Source organism: Hoplias malabaricus, chromosome 4 (assembly GCF_029633855.1).
Source record: "Hoplias malabaricus isolate fHopMal1 chromosome 4, fHopMal1.hap1, whole genome shotgun sequence".
Taxonomy (NCBI): domain Eukaryota; kingdom Metazoa; phylum Chordata; class Actinopteri; order Characiformes; family Erythrinidae; genus Hoplias; species Hoplias malabaricus.
Window position 1 is genome coordinate 67785445 of NC_089803.1, and position 15796 is coordinate 67801240.

Consider the following 15796-nt stretch of genomic DNA (forward strand, 5'->3'; position numbering starts at 1 on the left):
GTCCTACACAATAACCCCCTGTGATGGGGCATCCACCTCTTCTTGAGGACCCAAGCCTTTTAGATGTTCCATGAACAAAAGAAGGAAACATACAAGGCAATAACGTCACTACCCTCTATCAGAAAGTTGACTGTAATGATGGACGTTTCATTCCTGGTCAGAACTATAAAAGTTGCCTCCAGAGTCTCACAAAGGTAAGAACACAACTCAGCATTGCTTCTGCAAACAAGTCGACTGCATCTTGACCATGATCAACTCATCATTGCTTGTTTTTGCCATTGCACTTTTTATGAAGTGTACGATGCACTCAGAGAGCCTCTCTCTGTCTGCAGGCAGAATGGAGGAAGACAGAACAGGCCAAGACGGTTTCAGCTCCGTACTGGGTGAAGAATTAGATAATGCCATGGAGACTGAAGCCCTCTCACAAAGATTTCCGCTCACAGAGGGACGACTGTCTACTGACGATGGGACAAAGAGGATCTTCATTCTTTCAGTGAGTAGTGTTACTGAAGGTATAATGGGAATAATACATATCTTCGTAATCTCGTAATGATGACTTTGAATCTCCAAATCAGATCATAAATATCTATAATTATGTTATAATGTGTCATAATGATGCCTTTTAATCTCAGAAGTATTAGAATTTTCATAGCTATGATTTAATGTCTCATTATGTTGACTTATATTTTTACATTTTTGGTGTTTACATACCATCATTATTATGATTTAGTATGTCATAATGATAACATTCTGTTAATCTTATAATGATTGAAATGTTAATAACAGTCACAACAGTTACTCATACTCATTATTATTATTATGAAACCTTAAGTCATAGTTATGCAGTATATTCTTATCATTGTTATTATGACTATGTAATACTTCACTGGTATTTGCCGGACCGGCCTAAGAGGCATTTTTGCTTACAGACTTACTGACTCCTAAAGCTGAAACGTGCTTGTGCGAGTAGGAACTGTTAGTTCAGCCATATTTCACAGAGAGAACTTAAGTTGGCGCACCGTCTGTTGTTAGTTCATATTTCACATTCCAGTTCATGAACTAAATTTGGAACTGTTCAGCACGTTTCCACCGACATAAACTGGTTTGTGAACCAGGAAATGTTGTTCCCAGCTGGAACCAAAGAACAGTAGGTTCTTCAGCACGAACAATGGCTGAATAGTAGGAAATAATACGGGAAAATGCTCCGTTTTGTGTGTGTTTCTGGGGATGTGTTAGGTGCGACACCATCCTGATTCTGGGGATGTGTTTGGAGCACTGGCCAGAGCCTCAGTTAGTTCCCAAGCTCAGCAGGATGGCTCGGAACTCAGCAATGTTTACACACGTATTATATCTCACAGAGAGAGGACAACTGCTTAATATGTCTTATTTTATGTGAGTGTGTGTATTTGCCGGAAATATCATAAAGGGAAGAGGTGGGGTGACATTTTGTGGTGTTAGTGTAGTGTCCTTAAACTTCACAGGCTTTAACTTGTCACATTGAATAAATATGTAATTGTAATTCTTAAAATCAACAAAATTTTCTTGGTCTTTGGTGGTAGATCTTTTAGTATTTATTTATAAATAAAATTAACAAGAAAAACACTGGTGTTATATGTTAGGAACAAAACGTTGTGCTCCTTTTTTCATTTCTGCATTTATTAGTTCTGCCCTCCATACTTTCTGTACAACACAATCACAGAATGAAAACCACAAGTAAACAAAGACAAATATGAAGTATTAGCTATATGGCTAACGAATGTTCGGCAAAACTAGGCTCGCTTAGTTTCTCTTTGCTCATTTTTTTTCATTACATTTTCAGGTTGGGATATGGGCTTTCATAGGTGTATGGAAAAGTATACAAAAAAAATATACAATTGAGCATTCATTCATCTCTTTTTCTCTGTGAAGCAGAGCAACGATATTTACATACATGCCACCATTATTTTCTGCCCTTTCTGCCCCCCCCCCCTTTATGTTGCCATTAAGATGACATAACATCAAACTTTCTCATGATTATATAATATACATGATTATGATAAGTTGTAATCATGAGACATTATATGACTTGATTCCCTACCCCCACCCAAGTGGCATAGGCAAAGGCCAGGCTTCCATATCCTTCACATCCAAGAAACCTTTTAAAAATAACATCCAAATATTTTACAGCTTTTATTGCACAATACAGACTTGTGGAGAGATTGAGACATTCTACCCAATAGGTGTGTGCATCTTTGGCTCAACTCCTAAAGCATGGTCCAGGGGTGGGTTTTCCACGGAAAGGGCTGAATGATCCTCATATTGTAACAGTTATCAGTGCAGTAATGGAACAATCGAATGAGGAGAGGCTTCATCCTCAAGGGGGGAAACTATGGCTACAAATAAAAGAGGCCACTGTGATCTTGTAAAAAAGGGGGCAAAGTGAGGCATGGGAAACTTTGTTGCAATTTGAACCATTTCTTCCAAGTGGGGTTCCATACTCAATACAACATACCAGACCTGTTCAGGAGCCTTTGGGTGTGGGCTGCTCAAATTAACTTTAAACATCTCCAGGTGCAGCTCGGGGAGAAAAAAAAAAATTATGACACAGGCTTCAATTCAGTGAATGTCCAAAGAGGTAAGTTTGTACTTCGATGAGATCACTTGCACTGGTTGGTCATCAAAGAAGGCCATGTATTTCGTAGATGTTTCTTGGTGATTATCAACAATCTGTTCCTTCAGGATTTGGGATTGAAGGTGGCGGGTAGAAGTGACGCAAGCTCCACCTTTGGCCGATCCTTGCCTTTCCTGGCCCTGTGGAGAGCGAACCGTGCTCCTGCTGGAACCTTGAAAGATGAGCGACGTGATGACCTCATCTCTGTGGCCAGAAAAGACTTGGACAATACATGTAGGCTTTCTCACTCTCTTCTGTTCCACTCCATTGATGAATGCGGTATTAGGGCATGGCAGGTAGCCTTTCTTGGCCGCACATTTGGTCAGGTGATGTGTTTCGTCAAAACGGTTTCCCTTTTCTTAGTCATCTTGAGTCATTCAGAGGAAAGAAAATATAGGATTTCATAGTTTTGACAGCAGCCATGACACTGATCTTCACCAGAGGTCGCGTAGCTTTCCAAACATGAAGAGTGTTTTACTGCTGACTGAGAATAGGTGAATCTATGCAGTAGAACTGCTTTCAAACATAACAGCACATATACCCAAAATGCATGAAGGCTTGTAACCTTCCAGTGTGTAGATTTCCACTTACAGATCTGTTTCTCTGCGTAACTGGTTAGCACTGGTAACCCCACATATAAAGAACATAGGGATTTGGTGCATGGACCTGATAAAATAGATAATGAGTGTAGATCAAGAGAAATGAACAATACAGAGTTCCTTAAACTGATATACATTAATACTACTTATAGAGATTTACAATGCTCTCCCGAAGCAGACGCAGCTGCCTCCATATGGGTTTAATCTGACAGGTTCCTACTTGCACCCAGTAAGTGGGACTCTCATTAGTATTTATTCAGTGATTTGTTCTCTGCTTCTTTTGTAGTGCTGCGGTGCATGATCGGGAGAGTGTATCGACCCTGCTGGCAAGCTTGAGAACAGTTCAGAAGTTGACCGTGGCCAACCTGGGTGTCGTTCTTACTATTGTTCTCATCTCTACCCTGTGTTGTGTTGTATATTCGCAAAAAAGACAGAAAATGCAGTTTAACATGTGAATTAAAAATTTTATTGAAAGCCACAACGGGTGATCAGTTTGTTCTTAAAAAGCATTCAAATGATCACGTAATATATAATATTAAGTATATACATCATAAAAGTTGTATAGAGTGTTAAGATCACTGCATAATGTGTCTCCAAAGGGGTTTAAAATCAAACAGTAGTAACATTTTCAGAACCTTGTAGACCAAAGTTTGACTATAACTCCACCCCCAACCCCCAACCCAGACACTCCTCAAATGTTGCAAAGCCATGTCAGGGGACATGATTACACATATTTGGCTCTCTACACATGAATCACATTTAGACCACTGAAACAGCAATAAATAACACGCCGTGATGTGCTGATGAGGCGCCAGAGATAAGCTTTAAATCACAGTCTGAAAAAGCTTGTGAGCTTGCCTTGACCTGCTATGAGCTTCTTGCCAGCTGCTTTGCTGCACTTCTTTGCCAGCCCTGGGTTGCTGGCTTTAGCAGGGGGTCTCTTCTGGGGCGGCTGGTTCTCCTCGGTTCCCTGTTCCTCACACTCCCTGCTTGCCAGCTTCCTTTTAGACGTCTTGGGGACTTTTTGGTTACGTGCCGGTCCATTACGTGGGCCACCTGCTCGGACACACGCATTGCCACTTCGCTGCCCCAAGGCTGAACTCTCAGCCTCTGGCTCCACCTCCACTAGAGAACATGAAGGGAGAGAAGTTGGGGGAGTCAAGTTTGGGAATCAGAATGAACAAAGAAAAATGGATGAGGAGGAGGAGGGTGAAGCTATGATGAAATTGCTGATGTTACACTGCAGTTTAACAGGCAGTGTGTTTATCTTACAGAGTTGAAGCTGAACATTTGTCATGTAATGCGAGAGAGCCCATGTGTGATGTTGTTCTTAGGGTTTTTACTAGAGATGAGGGGCCAGCCAGATTTTAAAGCAAAGGGAATCATTTTAAAAGGTTGATCTTAAGTACCAGTCCCTAGGCAGAGACTGGGCAAAGTTCGCGGCCCTGGCTCACAGGCTTAGGGGGTGGACCTGGGCATCTCTCCGACAGAGTGGCGTCAGAGAGACCTGGAACGCTCCCATGTGTGTGAGTGTGAGAGAGTGTGCATGTGTGAGAGAGACAGAAAGCAAGAGAGCGATCAACTTCCATAAAATATGCATGAAGGTCATTTTGAAACTTATCGTTTTCATCTTAGTGGAAGCAGTGCTTGGAAATTTACCACGCGTCTCTGTGGCGTCAGGTTCTTCTTCACGAGCAGCAGGTGAAGGGCCTCTGTGTTTCGGAGCAGGATGCATGCAGGTTGGAAGCTGGCTGCTGCTGGGAAAATCCAGTACACGGTTTAGGGGCAGCTTATCATCCTGGTAGGTGCAGGCAAACTGGGAGCGGATGACTTTCTCTCGTGGCTGGAAGAACATGCATACAATGCTGACACGTGTTTATTTGTGTAAACACACACAAATCTCCAATATAAAAAACATTGTCAGTAGGATATGGCGCACTGGAGCACCAACACGAGTCTAAGACCACCATCTAAACCCAAATATAAGCTAGAGTGACTAGAGAGACAAAGCCCTCTGTTACTGGGCTGTGGAGCTTCAGTGAGGGAGCTCCATCCAGTGTATTGTGAACTAAAACGAATACATGGCGTTTCGCCATTTCAGGTCTAATGGTTTTTTCCATGTTTTTTTTTTTTTTTTAAATAACTCACCGAAAGGTCTGAAAATGTTGCTCAGTTTAATGGCAAAATCTGGGCCACCTAATGGCAAAACTGAGCAGCAGTTTGGGCCTGGACGTGATGATTCACAAGGTCGATATTTAATTAATTAACAAGCGGATAATCCTGCAGGTACTGGAACCAAAACTTCCAACACAAGCCTCTCTTCCACTGCAGGGTCAAACAGTTTTGAGCATGGAGGGTAAATGTCCCGGTGGCTTTTCCACAGGGACACGGTTTGGCATTAAGCACTCAAAACCTATGCTGAGCCTAGTTTTCTCAGCATGGTTAGATAACTGAACTCAGGGTTATAGAACCGTTCAACTGAGTTGAGTCTTTTGCTGCACTAACAAAGTTAATCAGCAATGCTACGTCTTTATCGTAAGTAAAAAGTAAAATCTCTTACTATATTTAAAAAATGTGCTTCACATGGCAAGTTAGTAGCTACACCAGACCTTGACAACGAGTCCTACTGTTGGCCATTTATCCTGCAAGCTTCCACAGGTAAGTGCCTTCATTTTGTCACCTTCACAGGAACCCTTCAAGAGGAACCATTTCAAAAGAAACCCTAGGCATTCAGGTGTCTAAAAACATTTCAACACTGGAGCATAGCTGAGGATCTATGCGGATACAAAGGGTCTGACAAACTGAGATGCAAGAGCTAGAGAACCTAAGTGGAAGAAGGAGCTGCTCATGAAACCTCAGTAAGGCCTAGAAGGCTCGAGGGCCGTGAAGTGCTGATCCGCTACCGCCAAGCTTGTTTGATCTATGCCTGCTTGGGATTAGTGGGATTCCAGAGTTGCTCCCCTCCTCTGGACCAATGGGCCGCGATAAATGGAGTGGAATTCATTCAGAATTTAAAATAAATAAAATTTTAAAAAAAAGTGTGGTGGGACTGGAAAAGTGAAAAGGGGGAAGGGGCAGCAGATCAAAGCCTTTTCAAAAGAACACCTAAAACAAGAGTAACCCTCAGACACAGGGGCTTAGAACAGCAGACCAGGTTGTCCCGGTTGCATGCTAATGGAGAGCATCCTGAACACTCAGAAGAGGATGACGGCAGCTAAATATGGCAGCACGCAAACTCACTTTTAATCCCCACAGCTGGAAGGGCTGTGCAGAGTGTAGAAAATATGCCTGAGTGCATCTAGTGCTTGTCCTGGCACAACCTCTTTGGACCAGCTGACCTGGTGGGAGTATGGGGGAGGGGTACAAAAAGGGGGCAATAAAGAATTTCAAAGCAGCAGTGAGAGGAGACTGATGAGGCCCATAATGCTTGAGAGCAGCAGGTGATAGCAATTCAACACTGCCTATGGCAGCACGAGGGTTGGTTTATCAGAACGCGCTGTACTGCATCAATCAGATAAAATAAAAACATGCAGGTGCAAGTGGGTTTGTCCATTTTACGCTTTCGTGCTCGCACATTGAGCCACCTGTTAGCTAATATAATACACGTGTAAACACAAATGAACATGAACATATTTATAGGGAAATTTTTATTTAAACTCTTGGGTTTAAGGGATTACTCATCAAACGCAGAACAGACTTTAGGTCCTAAGCCCTGCAGAGACTTCTGCATCGCTCTGTGTGTGCCAGCTGACGTCAGCCTGGGAAGAAACTGTTAGGGAGGGCGGTATAAAGTCGTTCTGCAGACAACAGGAAACAATAACCTTTCAAGTTTCCCCTCTTGTTAGTAGAGTTTCGCGAGAGATACGGCTGCTTCAAAGTGAAATGGACGCGGAAAAGCTTCCGCCCGCAGAGTTCAGGAAGCGGTGAGCTACCCAGGGACCATTACAGCGCACTCACAGAAAGGCAGTCAGAGTGGAGGGAGCTAAAGTGACATCTGGTAGCGCAATCAAATAAAGAAACCATTTTCCAAAATGCGTTTAGCATGCGTGCTTGCAAAAGGTTCGATATAGTTTGGTCTCCTGACAGAAATACCCATTCCTCAGATTGAAAAAACGGCCATTGTTGATCACGGTCGGAAACGCGGAAGCCTTCTCGGGCCTTTTTCAAGGTTCTGTATTGGAACAAGTTCCCTGAAATGGCTTAAAGGCCTAAATGAAGGTTCGTTTTATAACCTAATAGTAAAAACTTACAAGGCCACGGAGTGAAAGAGAAATGCCCCAATAGACAATAAAACATAGCTACTTCACAAAAACAGGTACCTGAGAAGATACATGGTCAAAGTAAATGTAAAGACGTGGTCTGCACGGCGCACTCTGAAAACGACAGAATGAAAATGCAATCAGTCTGATGCGTCGCATCGTTATTTCTTTGATCAAAATACCACAAGGATAAAACTCCTCAGCAACTTTCTCCCCCTGTTTAAACAGCCATTTTCAAAACGAACAGTTTCAGCACTTGGTCCTTTAATTAAGAATGAGATGGGCGGCTGTTATATGAGTGAGGAGCAGAAGCTCTTGCTTTTTACTCTTTTTACTAGGTTTTCTTTCTTCTCAATTCCTGTGTTCTCTTATATCTCTGCAACCGTTGCGTTTGCTGGCCTGCATTTCACCTTGTCTTTGCACTCGCATATAAACATGGGTCCAATGACTGTAGAGTCTCATACGGGGGTGGGGGGGTTGGGCATTTCTGAAGTCTCTGCTCTTGATGTCAGAAATGGAGCAAAATCAGAACAGCTCATATTCCATGATTTTTTGACAGACTGGGTGGTCTTATTCGATTTGTTTGTTGGTAGTTATACAAACGAATATGCACATGCACTGAATATTATTTTAATTATTTGCCCCATTGAATACATGTAATAATACATGTATAATAATTTATTATAAAGCTGATTACAAGATACACACAAAATATGGTGCAGCCAAGTATTCGTTTAAAGGAGCATTCAATTAAAGTGAACAATTTTCCCCTCAAGTCAGAGGTTTCTTTGATTATAGTTTTACCAGCTGTGCACGTCGCCATTATTGTGCAAATGTTACTCTTTAATTTCAGGGTGCACATTTGATGATTCTTTACCTTAGACTTAACATGTCCTTCTTGGCTCTGGATGCGGTTTCGTAAGGGCTGCGGAGAGATTCCTGTGGGAGCCTCTGGAGATCTGCAGGCATTTATTTGAAGGAAAGCAGAAGCCCATGAATAAACAAAAGAAGTACAACATCTAATGTGACAAGTACCAGAACCAAAGTGATGTAAAACAAAATATGTGCCAGCACTAATCTGAAAGCAACTATGTGGCATGGTCAAGACGTGATGTGCTGCTGAGATGACAAAGGTTTACACTCGCAGAACTTACTTGTAAAGGGACAAAAGGCACACTCCTTCAGTCCCATTAAGAATGGCCTGATCCTCTGTGAGCAGTTCTGCCTTATTCCTACAGGGTGGCACTAGGGCTTCTTCATCCAGCAGAGCCATGAGAAGCTTCACGCTCTCTCTGCCTCCATAAGCAGTGGCATGATTAATTGCATACGCTTTGGGCTGTAATTAAATGAGTGTATTCAAATTATTCTTCAGCATTTAGAGAGCATACACGTAGGACATAGGAATGTAAGATGTTACCCTTTGTTCAAATATTTATAGAAAACCACAACAATGCCAGAATTCAGTTACTTTAAAGCGACACCAAGCAGGACTTTGTATTTTGCCCCTTGGTTCCCCATACGGTTGCAGAGTGTGATTCACAGTTACGACAAGATCCCCTGTCAGCTCTGCAGAAACTGCACTATGTAACATTTGGTGGTGGAAAGGAAACCACTACACCTCTGATTTCAGGACAGTGCACTTACAGGAGAGAGAGAGAGAGAGAGAGAGAGAGAGAGAGAGAGAGAGAGAGAGAGAGAGAGAGAAAGAGAAAAAGAGAGACAAAGAAAGAGACAGAAAGAGAAAAAAAGAGAAAGAAAGAGAAAGAAAGAGAAAGAAAGAGAAAGAAAGAGAAAGACAGAGAAAGACAGAGAAAGACAGAGACAGAAAGAGACAGAGAGAAAAAGAGAGAAAGAAAGAGAAAAAGAAAAAGAAAGAGACAGGAAGAGAAAGAGAAAAAGAAAGAGAAAAAGAGACAGAGAGAGAGATTTGAGTGTAAATTTTAAATACCCTCGCTGGACTGATTCCTGTGCCAAAAGCAAGCTCCTTTTGGGTGATATGGATTTGACAGATCCTTTCTTTGAGTTCCTTCACGGTTGCCTCTGCAGCAGCATACACTGGATCGACATTACTGAGGCCCTTCAGGAGAGTTGCTCTAATGCTCGAGACAATCTTGCACCCAGCAGCACTAAGAAAAAACAGAGAAGAGAAATAAACAAAAATAATCAGTAATCAACAAGAACTCAAAAACCACACTAGAGATGACACTAAGAAAATACCCAGTAAATTACTTTAAAAACCAAATGCTAGCTCAGATATTGCTGGAGAAAATAATGTATAAAATAATAATCTGATCTCTTTCTCTAACAAATCTAGCCTGAAATATCAGAAGGTCCTGTAATGCAATGAATCACAAAGCAGAGGAAATATACACACAGGTCACTACGTTTTCTAATATATCAGTTGTCTAATATATTAACTGGGTTGGCATGGTGGCACTTTAGGTAGTGTCACAGCCACACAGCTTCGGGGACCTGGGGTTGTGGGTTCAATTCCACGTTTGTTGTGTTTCCTCTAGGAGCGCCAGTGTCCTTCCACAGTCTACAAAAAGATATGTTGGTAGGTGGATTGGCTAAAAAGTCCCCACAGGTGTGAATGACTAGGTCACGGTGCCCTGTGATGGACTAGCACCTTGTCCCGAGTGTGTTCCTCCTTGTGTCCAATGAGCCTGGGTTCATCGTGACCTTGTCCAGGCCACTTTTTCCTGTTAATAGACGTTGCTATGGAAACCACAGTATGTGCTCACATTGTTTTTTTTCTTCAGGTTCAGGTATCACAGAGCATAAAAGGCCTTGGTCCCATTTTTAAAACCACACAAACAAAAATATCTAGCCAGAACTGTACTCTGAAGCAAAAGGTCAGTCGGTTTACAGGCTGTGAAAGAGATGGGAAAAAAGAAAAGCGGAGAGGGGGAAAAAAAAAAAAAAAAAAAAAAGACACACACAGACACACAGTCCAGGCAATGAAAAGCTGTCAGACCCTCATTGCAATCCCAACTCTGCACATCCCTACTCTATGCATGCATCTGTGTATATGCGTGTGCCTATGTGGACATTAACAAATGTAAACACTGGGGTGAACTCAGGAAAGGAGCCGGCCTGAATCCCTGACCCGCCGTTTGTGCGAGGGAATTACAGTAACAGAATCATCTGGGAAAACAGATGTTAGTCGTACAAGAAGCACTGATTCAGTAATAAGAAGTGTTTGTGTGTGGTAACATAGTACTCCACGAGGGTGGAGTGGGGGAAGCTCGGCGGGTCACAGCCTGATGAAAGAACCCTTTTGGCTCAGACCTAATTCACTCTATCTACTGGGAGAAGCCCTGTAGCAGGTTCAAGGCACTTGCGTCTCAGCCTAAGTGCACTGATGCACCAGATGAAATTATCTTTAGGCCTTCACGAGCCAATCGTTGGTTCAATCCACTATGTGTTGTGTTGCCAAACTGTTTGGGAATGCCCCCCTTGTGCTGTTTTTGAAGTAAGAGCAATCAAGGAAATATTTCAAATGTATGATGTTTAATCAGCTTTCAGCAATCAACCCATGGAAAGACACAATTGCCTTTTGCTTTTCAGAACAATGGTCTTTGATGTTTCACAGATAAACATGCTTGAGCAATTCAACCCATGCCATTAATACTGACGTCATTAGAGGCTGCTTTTGAGAGAAGAGAAAAATAGATCCTACAGATCGATAGTGCAGGTGGATTTCGATAAGTGTATGAAGTGTAGAGGGGCTTCTCTGAATGATAAGATCAAAATCTGTGCAAAATAAATCAAAGGACTGAGCTATCATCCTCTATTGGGGCGAGAGACAGAGCTGGAGTCAGGTAAGGGTCAGGAGAGGGCATTTAGAGCTCACATGTCAGTGATCTGCTGAAAACAGACGACAGATCCACAGAAAAGCATCAAGATATTTTATCTACCCACTTGACAAACATCCACATGGCTATGGTGCACGAATGCCAGAATGAATCTCATGAGACAATTACTCAACGTCTGATCCACAACAACATTATGCCACCAGACCAGAAAATACATAAAGGTAGGGACTAATCAGAACTCATACATTTTCACAACACCAGGCAACAATTGTTGGGTATTTTAGATTGGGTGTGTGTCGCCCCGTGATGGATGAGCGCCCTCTTCAGGGTGTGTTCCCACCTTGCACCCAGTGATTCTGGGTAGGCCCTGGACCCACCCCAACCCTGAACTGGATAAGTGGGTAAAGACAGTTAATGAATTAATCAGTATTCAGGTCCATCTCAATGAGAGACAAACATGACGATGACGAAAACAGGTTAGACACACGCAGGCGTACCTGGAGTCTGGACTTTCTCCCAATATCTCTTCCAACTGATCTGTGAAATGGACAAACTGTATCAGGCCCTTCATGTGTTTCCTTAAGGGGTCAGACTGAGGCGGGGCATATCCTTTCCCACCCAGCTGTATTGCTCTGACAAATGATGTCGCTGCCTGAAAATACCCAAAACAAAAGCAATTAATCAACATGATTTTTTTTGGCATACCATTGTAAATGGAGAGTAAAACAAATAAAACAAAATGGAAGTTTGTATTTACCAGGAAGAGGGATGTAGAGCTGTTGCATGCGGCATGTTTGAGGTTAGTAAAGGCTTTGTGCCCCAAAGATCGGCTGGGTGCGTTTAGCGTGTGCGCCAAGGCCAGGTCATTCTTAGTGTTCACCAGCAAGCCTAAGTACGAGCTAAAGACTCTCCTGACCACTCTGTACACCTGAGGAAAGAAAGGTTCACATGCACAACTGACCAAACATGCACAATCAGTTGTGACAGGACAGGAAATTGGAAGTCAGAAACCTGCTTCCGATGAAATAGCAAAGAAGTAGAAGCAGCTGGAGGATATTATGATGACAACAGCTTGACTGAATTAGGTCCTCGCCATATACTGTAGCTAAAGATTTTCCTTTCACCTTAAACACCTTGAGCAGGTCCATTTCATGAACTTCAGCTCTGCTATTACAGTAGCAAAATCCAGCATCTGCCCTCATAAATCTGAGGCTGACAGAGCAGCTAGATGAATGGGGGGGAAGGAGAGGGGTGACTGGGCAAGAATGAGCCCCAGTCTCAGCTCACCATGTACTGCTCTTTCAAAACATCCGCTTGGTAATTGAATTCACATTTCTCTCTTAAATCTGTGTGATATGATTTAATGCTACTGTTAATAAGAGAAAGATGGATCCTGGAAAAGCAACGAGAGAGAGAGAAAGAGGACAGAGGGAGAGAAAAAAGCAGGGAAACAGGAGAGTGAAAGACAACACCTCTGCAGTACAACATTCTGCCAATTAACAATTTGAACAAGCCCTTCTCTCCTCAGAATGAAACTGCAAGGAAAGGAAAGTTAAGGGCCATTTTCCCAAAGCAAAAACTGCAATAGTAAGCAAATGTAATAAGCACTGATATCAGATACTAGCCATACCTGCTAAGACTGCACAATATTTTGGCTTGTGCAATATATTGTGATAATGCAGTGGGATACACAATATGCAAATGAGAATACACTGTACTAGCATCCTGAGCAATCACGGATTTGCCTTGTCGAGTGTTTCTGTCAGCAATTTATAAATATGCTGCTTGGGGCGGCACGGTGGCGCTGCAGGGAGTGTCGCAATCACACAGCTCCAGGGACCTGGAGGTTGTGGGTTTGATTCCCGCTTCGTGGTGTGTTCTCCCTGTGTCTGCGTGGGTTTCCTCCAGGTGACTGTCTGTGAGGAGTGTGGTGTGTTGTCCCTGTGTCTGCGTGGTCCCTGGAGCTGTGTGACTGCGACACCTACCTGCTGCACCACCTTGCCGCCCAAAATCAATAATAATAAATAATAATAAAGGCATCTGTGGGCCAGCCTTTGCATAATTGTTAGAGAAGCACAAATGGGACGGGAAGGTGACCTGGGGGCAGGGAGTAGTGGAGGATCTGTGCTGTCCCACTCCATCAATATATGGCTAAGGGTCCCTTGAGAAAGGCACATAAACACCAACCACTCTCCGGGCCCTGGGAATGCCTGGCGGCAGCTCTAGGTATGTGTCCACTGCCCTAGTGCACTAGTGTTTGTGTGTATGTGTTCACTGCTTTTTAAATGCAAAAGCATGTTTTAAATGTACTTTAATAAATAATGAATTATATTGTTTTAAGCCAAAAAAACATGTAAATAGTTTATTCCCACCAGTCTAGACTCATTCCCATTACGAGATGCGAGTTGATTGGTTCTTATTGTGGAAGGGTGGGACTTTTTCTTCATAAACTCATCTCATGTAAACACTTACAAATTTTCCCCATTCAACTAGTGACCAGTCTCCTCCATTATAACATCTGCCTTCCACTAACGCCTACCTGCGAGCTAGAATGGTGAGCTCTGTTCGATGGGGTGGCCGGACATGGAGGGATGACATCAGTTTCTTCAAAGACATCTGTACAACCATGCAGAAACTCAAACAGCTGCATCTAGGTGTGAAAAAACAATACCAGGAATAACAGATTTTGTTAAATGATGCTCGGCAGTGATGAACGCCAGAACCCAATCTCTGGGGCCCTTGCTGACGCCACTAACCGCTCTAAGCACTCACTGCGGTGAGGGGATCCTCTGGGTCTTCATTTCGCCTCAACTGCTTATACATATTATAGACGTCGATCAGATCCACCGTGTTGGTGCGCTTCAGAAAGCTGTCATACTCTTTCCGGATGAGGTCATAATTCTCTGAAATGGGGGATCCATCATGGGACAGGTGGAGCTTGTCCAGAAGTAAGCATTTCCAAGCCACCAGCACGTCGCTCAAAGCCACACTGAAGTCTCCTCTTTCCTAGAGCAAAAGCAGAGACAGGCATCACACACACAAGAATCACACAGGCCAAGCAATGGAAAATGTTACTGTTCAGCTGTACGTTTAAAAACCCTTCCATTTATCTCCAAGATCTCTCAGCCTTAAGTTGAGAAGGGCAGGCTGTTTTATACAATGACAAAATAGGGATTTTTCACATTTCCTGTTTGCAGATATAGCCAACACTAATGGATGGGATTTTGAAAACGCACTATGCTTTTCTTGAAATGTTCACGGTTGTTAAATAGTTCAGGCTCAAAAAAAAAAGCCTTACACGGCAGAAGAAATGTTGTTCATCACGGCTAGTTCTTTCACAAGGCAAAATTTTGTGGAGGAGGAGAAGAAGGTCTCCTACCCTTGTCCAAAAAGGTACATAGTGAAGTTTCTACAGTGCTGAGCTTGGAGTAGCAATGACAGGGGGTTATATTCCTTTACAGGTCAATTAAGCATTACAATGATTTTAAAGATGTAATTTTAAGGTAAAAAGGCTTTAATTCATCCCTTTATGGGCCCTGCCCACATTTAACTGATATAGGAAGCCCAACTTGGTCCCATTAAGAGTCTCCCACATTGTGCCCATGACCATCTTGAACCCTGCTGTCCCATGCTCGTCCCTTGTGGGTGTTCTGATTAAGTCACAGAATCAGAATTGTTCTCAACCGTGCACATAGAGGTGGTAAATAATATTTAACAATAGACTTAATCCTTTCTGATAGATATGAACCCTCCAAACATTAATACACAAGTCTTGTTGGGATATGAATCACACATAGGTTGTTATTTACCTTCTTGCAGACCTCAGCAACAGAAATCTGAAAGACCATCAGCATACTATTTGCTCCATGTATAGTGGTTCTCTCAGACTCCAGCACCCGGTGGCACTCTCTCCTGAACACTTTAACCACTGGTTTCAGCCTTAACTCCACAACACCCATTGTCTGTTGTTAACTAAAGTGAATCATTTAGAAAAAGGCAGAAGATAATTAACGATGAGTTAATACGTATACACTGTCATAAAACCAAAAACAGACATGTTATCCAGCAGTAACTCAGCTCTCCAGTCTCACAGAGAGACAATGAGAAATGAGGAGTTAACCCAATGTCTGTATTTACATGAAGAAAACACCAGTGAACCTACTGTGAAGTCTATATTAATCCCCAAACAGAACTAACCTGTGCGTCTTTATGGTTCTGTGTTGTTAGTGTCTGTTTCTAACAGGAACACCGACTCAAAATTTTAAATCTACCCAAACAGGCGCATGGACCAATCATAGTACAGGACGTTTCTTAACCACGCCCCCTCAAAGCGTCAGTTCGAGCTGCCTCAATGGCTGTTTGATTCCACGAACAACTGATTCGACTCCGCTTTTGATTCCATAGGACAAGATTCTAATGAGTCGACTCCTAGCATTAAATACACCCTCCAGTGAAACGCATTTGTTCACC

At 42.7% G+C, this 15796-nt stretch overlaps 2 protein-coding genes across 3 annotated transcripts; one reads left to right on the plus strand and one right to left on the minus strand.

The window, feature by feature from the left end:
* The first annotated feature begins 206 nt into the window (after window positions 1-206).
* On the plus strand, window positions 207-3722 carry pmch (pro-melanin-concentrating hormone). Its single transcript, XM_066667960.1, has 3 exons — window positions 207-493; window positions 2719-2884; window positions 3536-3722. Exons 1-3 carry the CDS (start codon window positions 248-250, stop codon window positions 3583-3585), a joined length of 462 nt encoding a protein of 153 aa, XP_066524057.1. The 5' UTR covers window positions 207-247; the 3' UTR covers window positions 3586-3722.
* Window positions 3709-15648, minus strand: parpbp (PARP1 binding protein). 2 transcript variants are annotated; one of them, XM_066667958.1, is made up of 11 exons: window positions 15524-15648; window positions 15136-15298; window positions 14099-14332; window positions 13866-13976; window positions 12084-12254; window positions 11824-11978; window positions 9457-9634; window positions 8663-8844; window positions 8386-8467; window positions 4909-5092; window positions 3709-4374 (listed from the first exon to the last, which is right to left on the minus strand). In XM_066667958.1, exons 2-11 carry the CDS (start codon window positions 15283-15285, stop codon window positions 4079-4081), a joined length of 1743 nt encoding a protein of 580 aa, XP_066524055.1. In that variant the 5' UTR covers window positions 15286-15298; window positions 15524-15648; the 3' UTR covers window positions 3709-4078. The 2 variants fall into 2 exon arrangements, with proteins under 2 accessions (XP_066524055.1, XP_066524056.1); XM_066667959.1 differs by lacking the exons at window positions 3709-4374; window positions 4909-5092; window positions 8386-8467 and having other exon boundaries at window positions 8659-8844.
* Window positions 15649-15796: the final 148 nt, after the last annotated feature.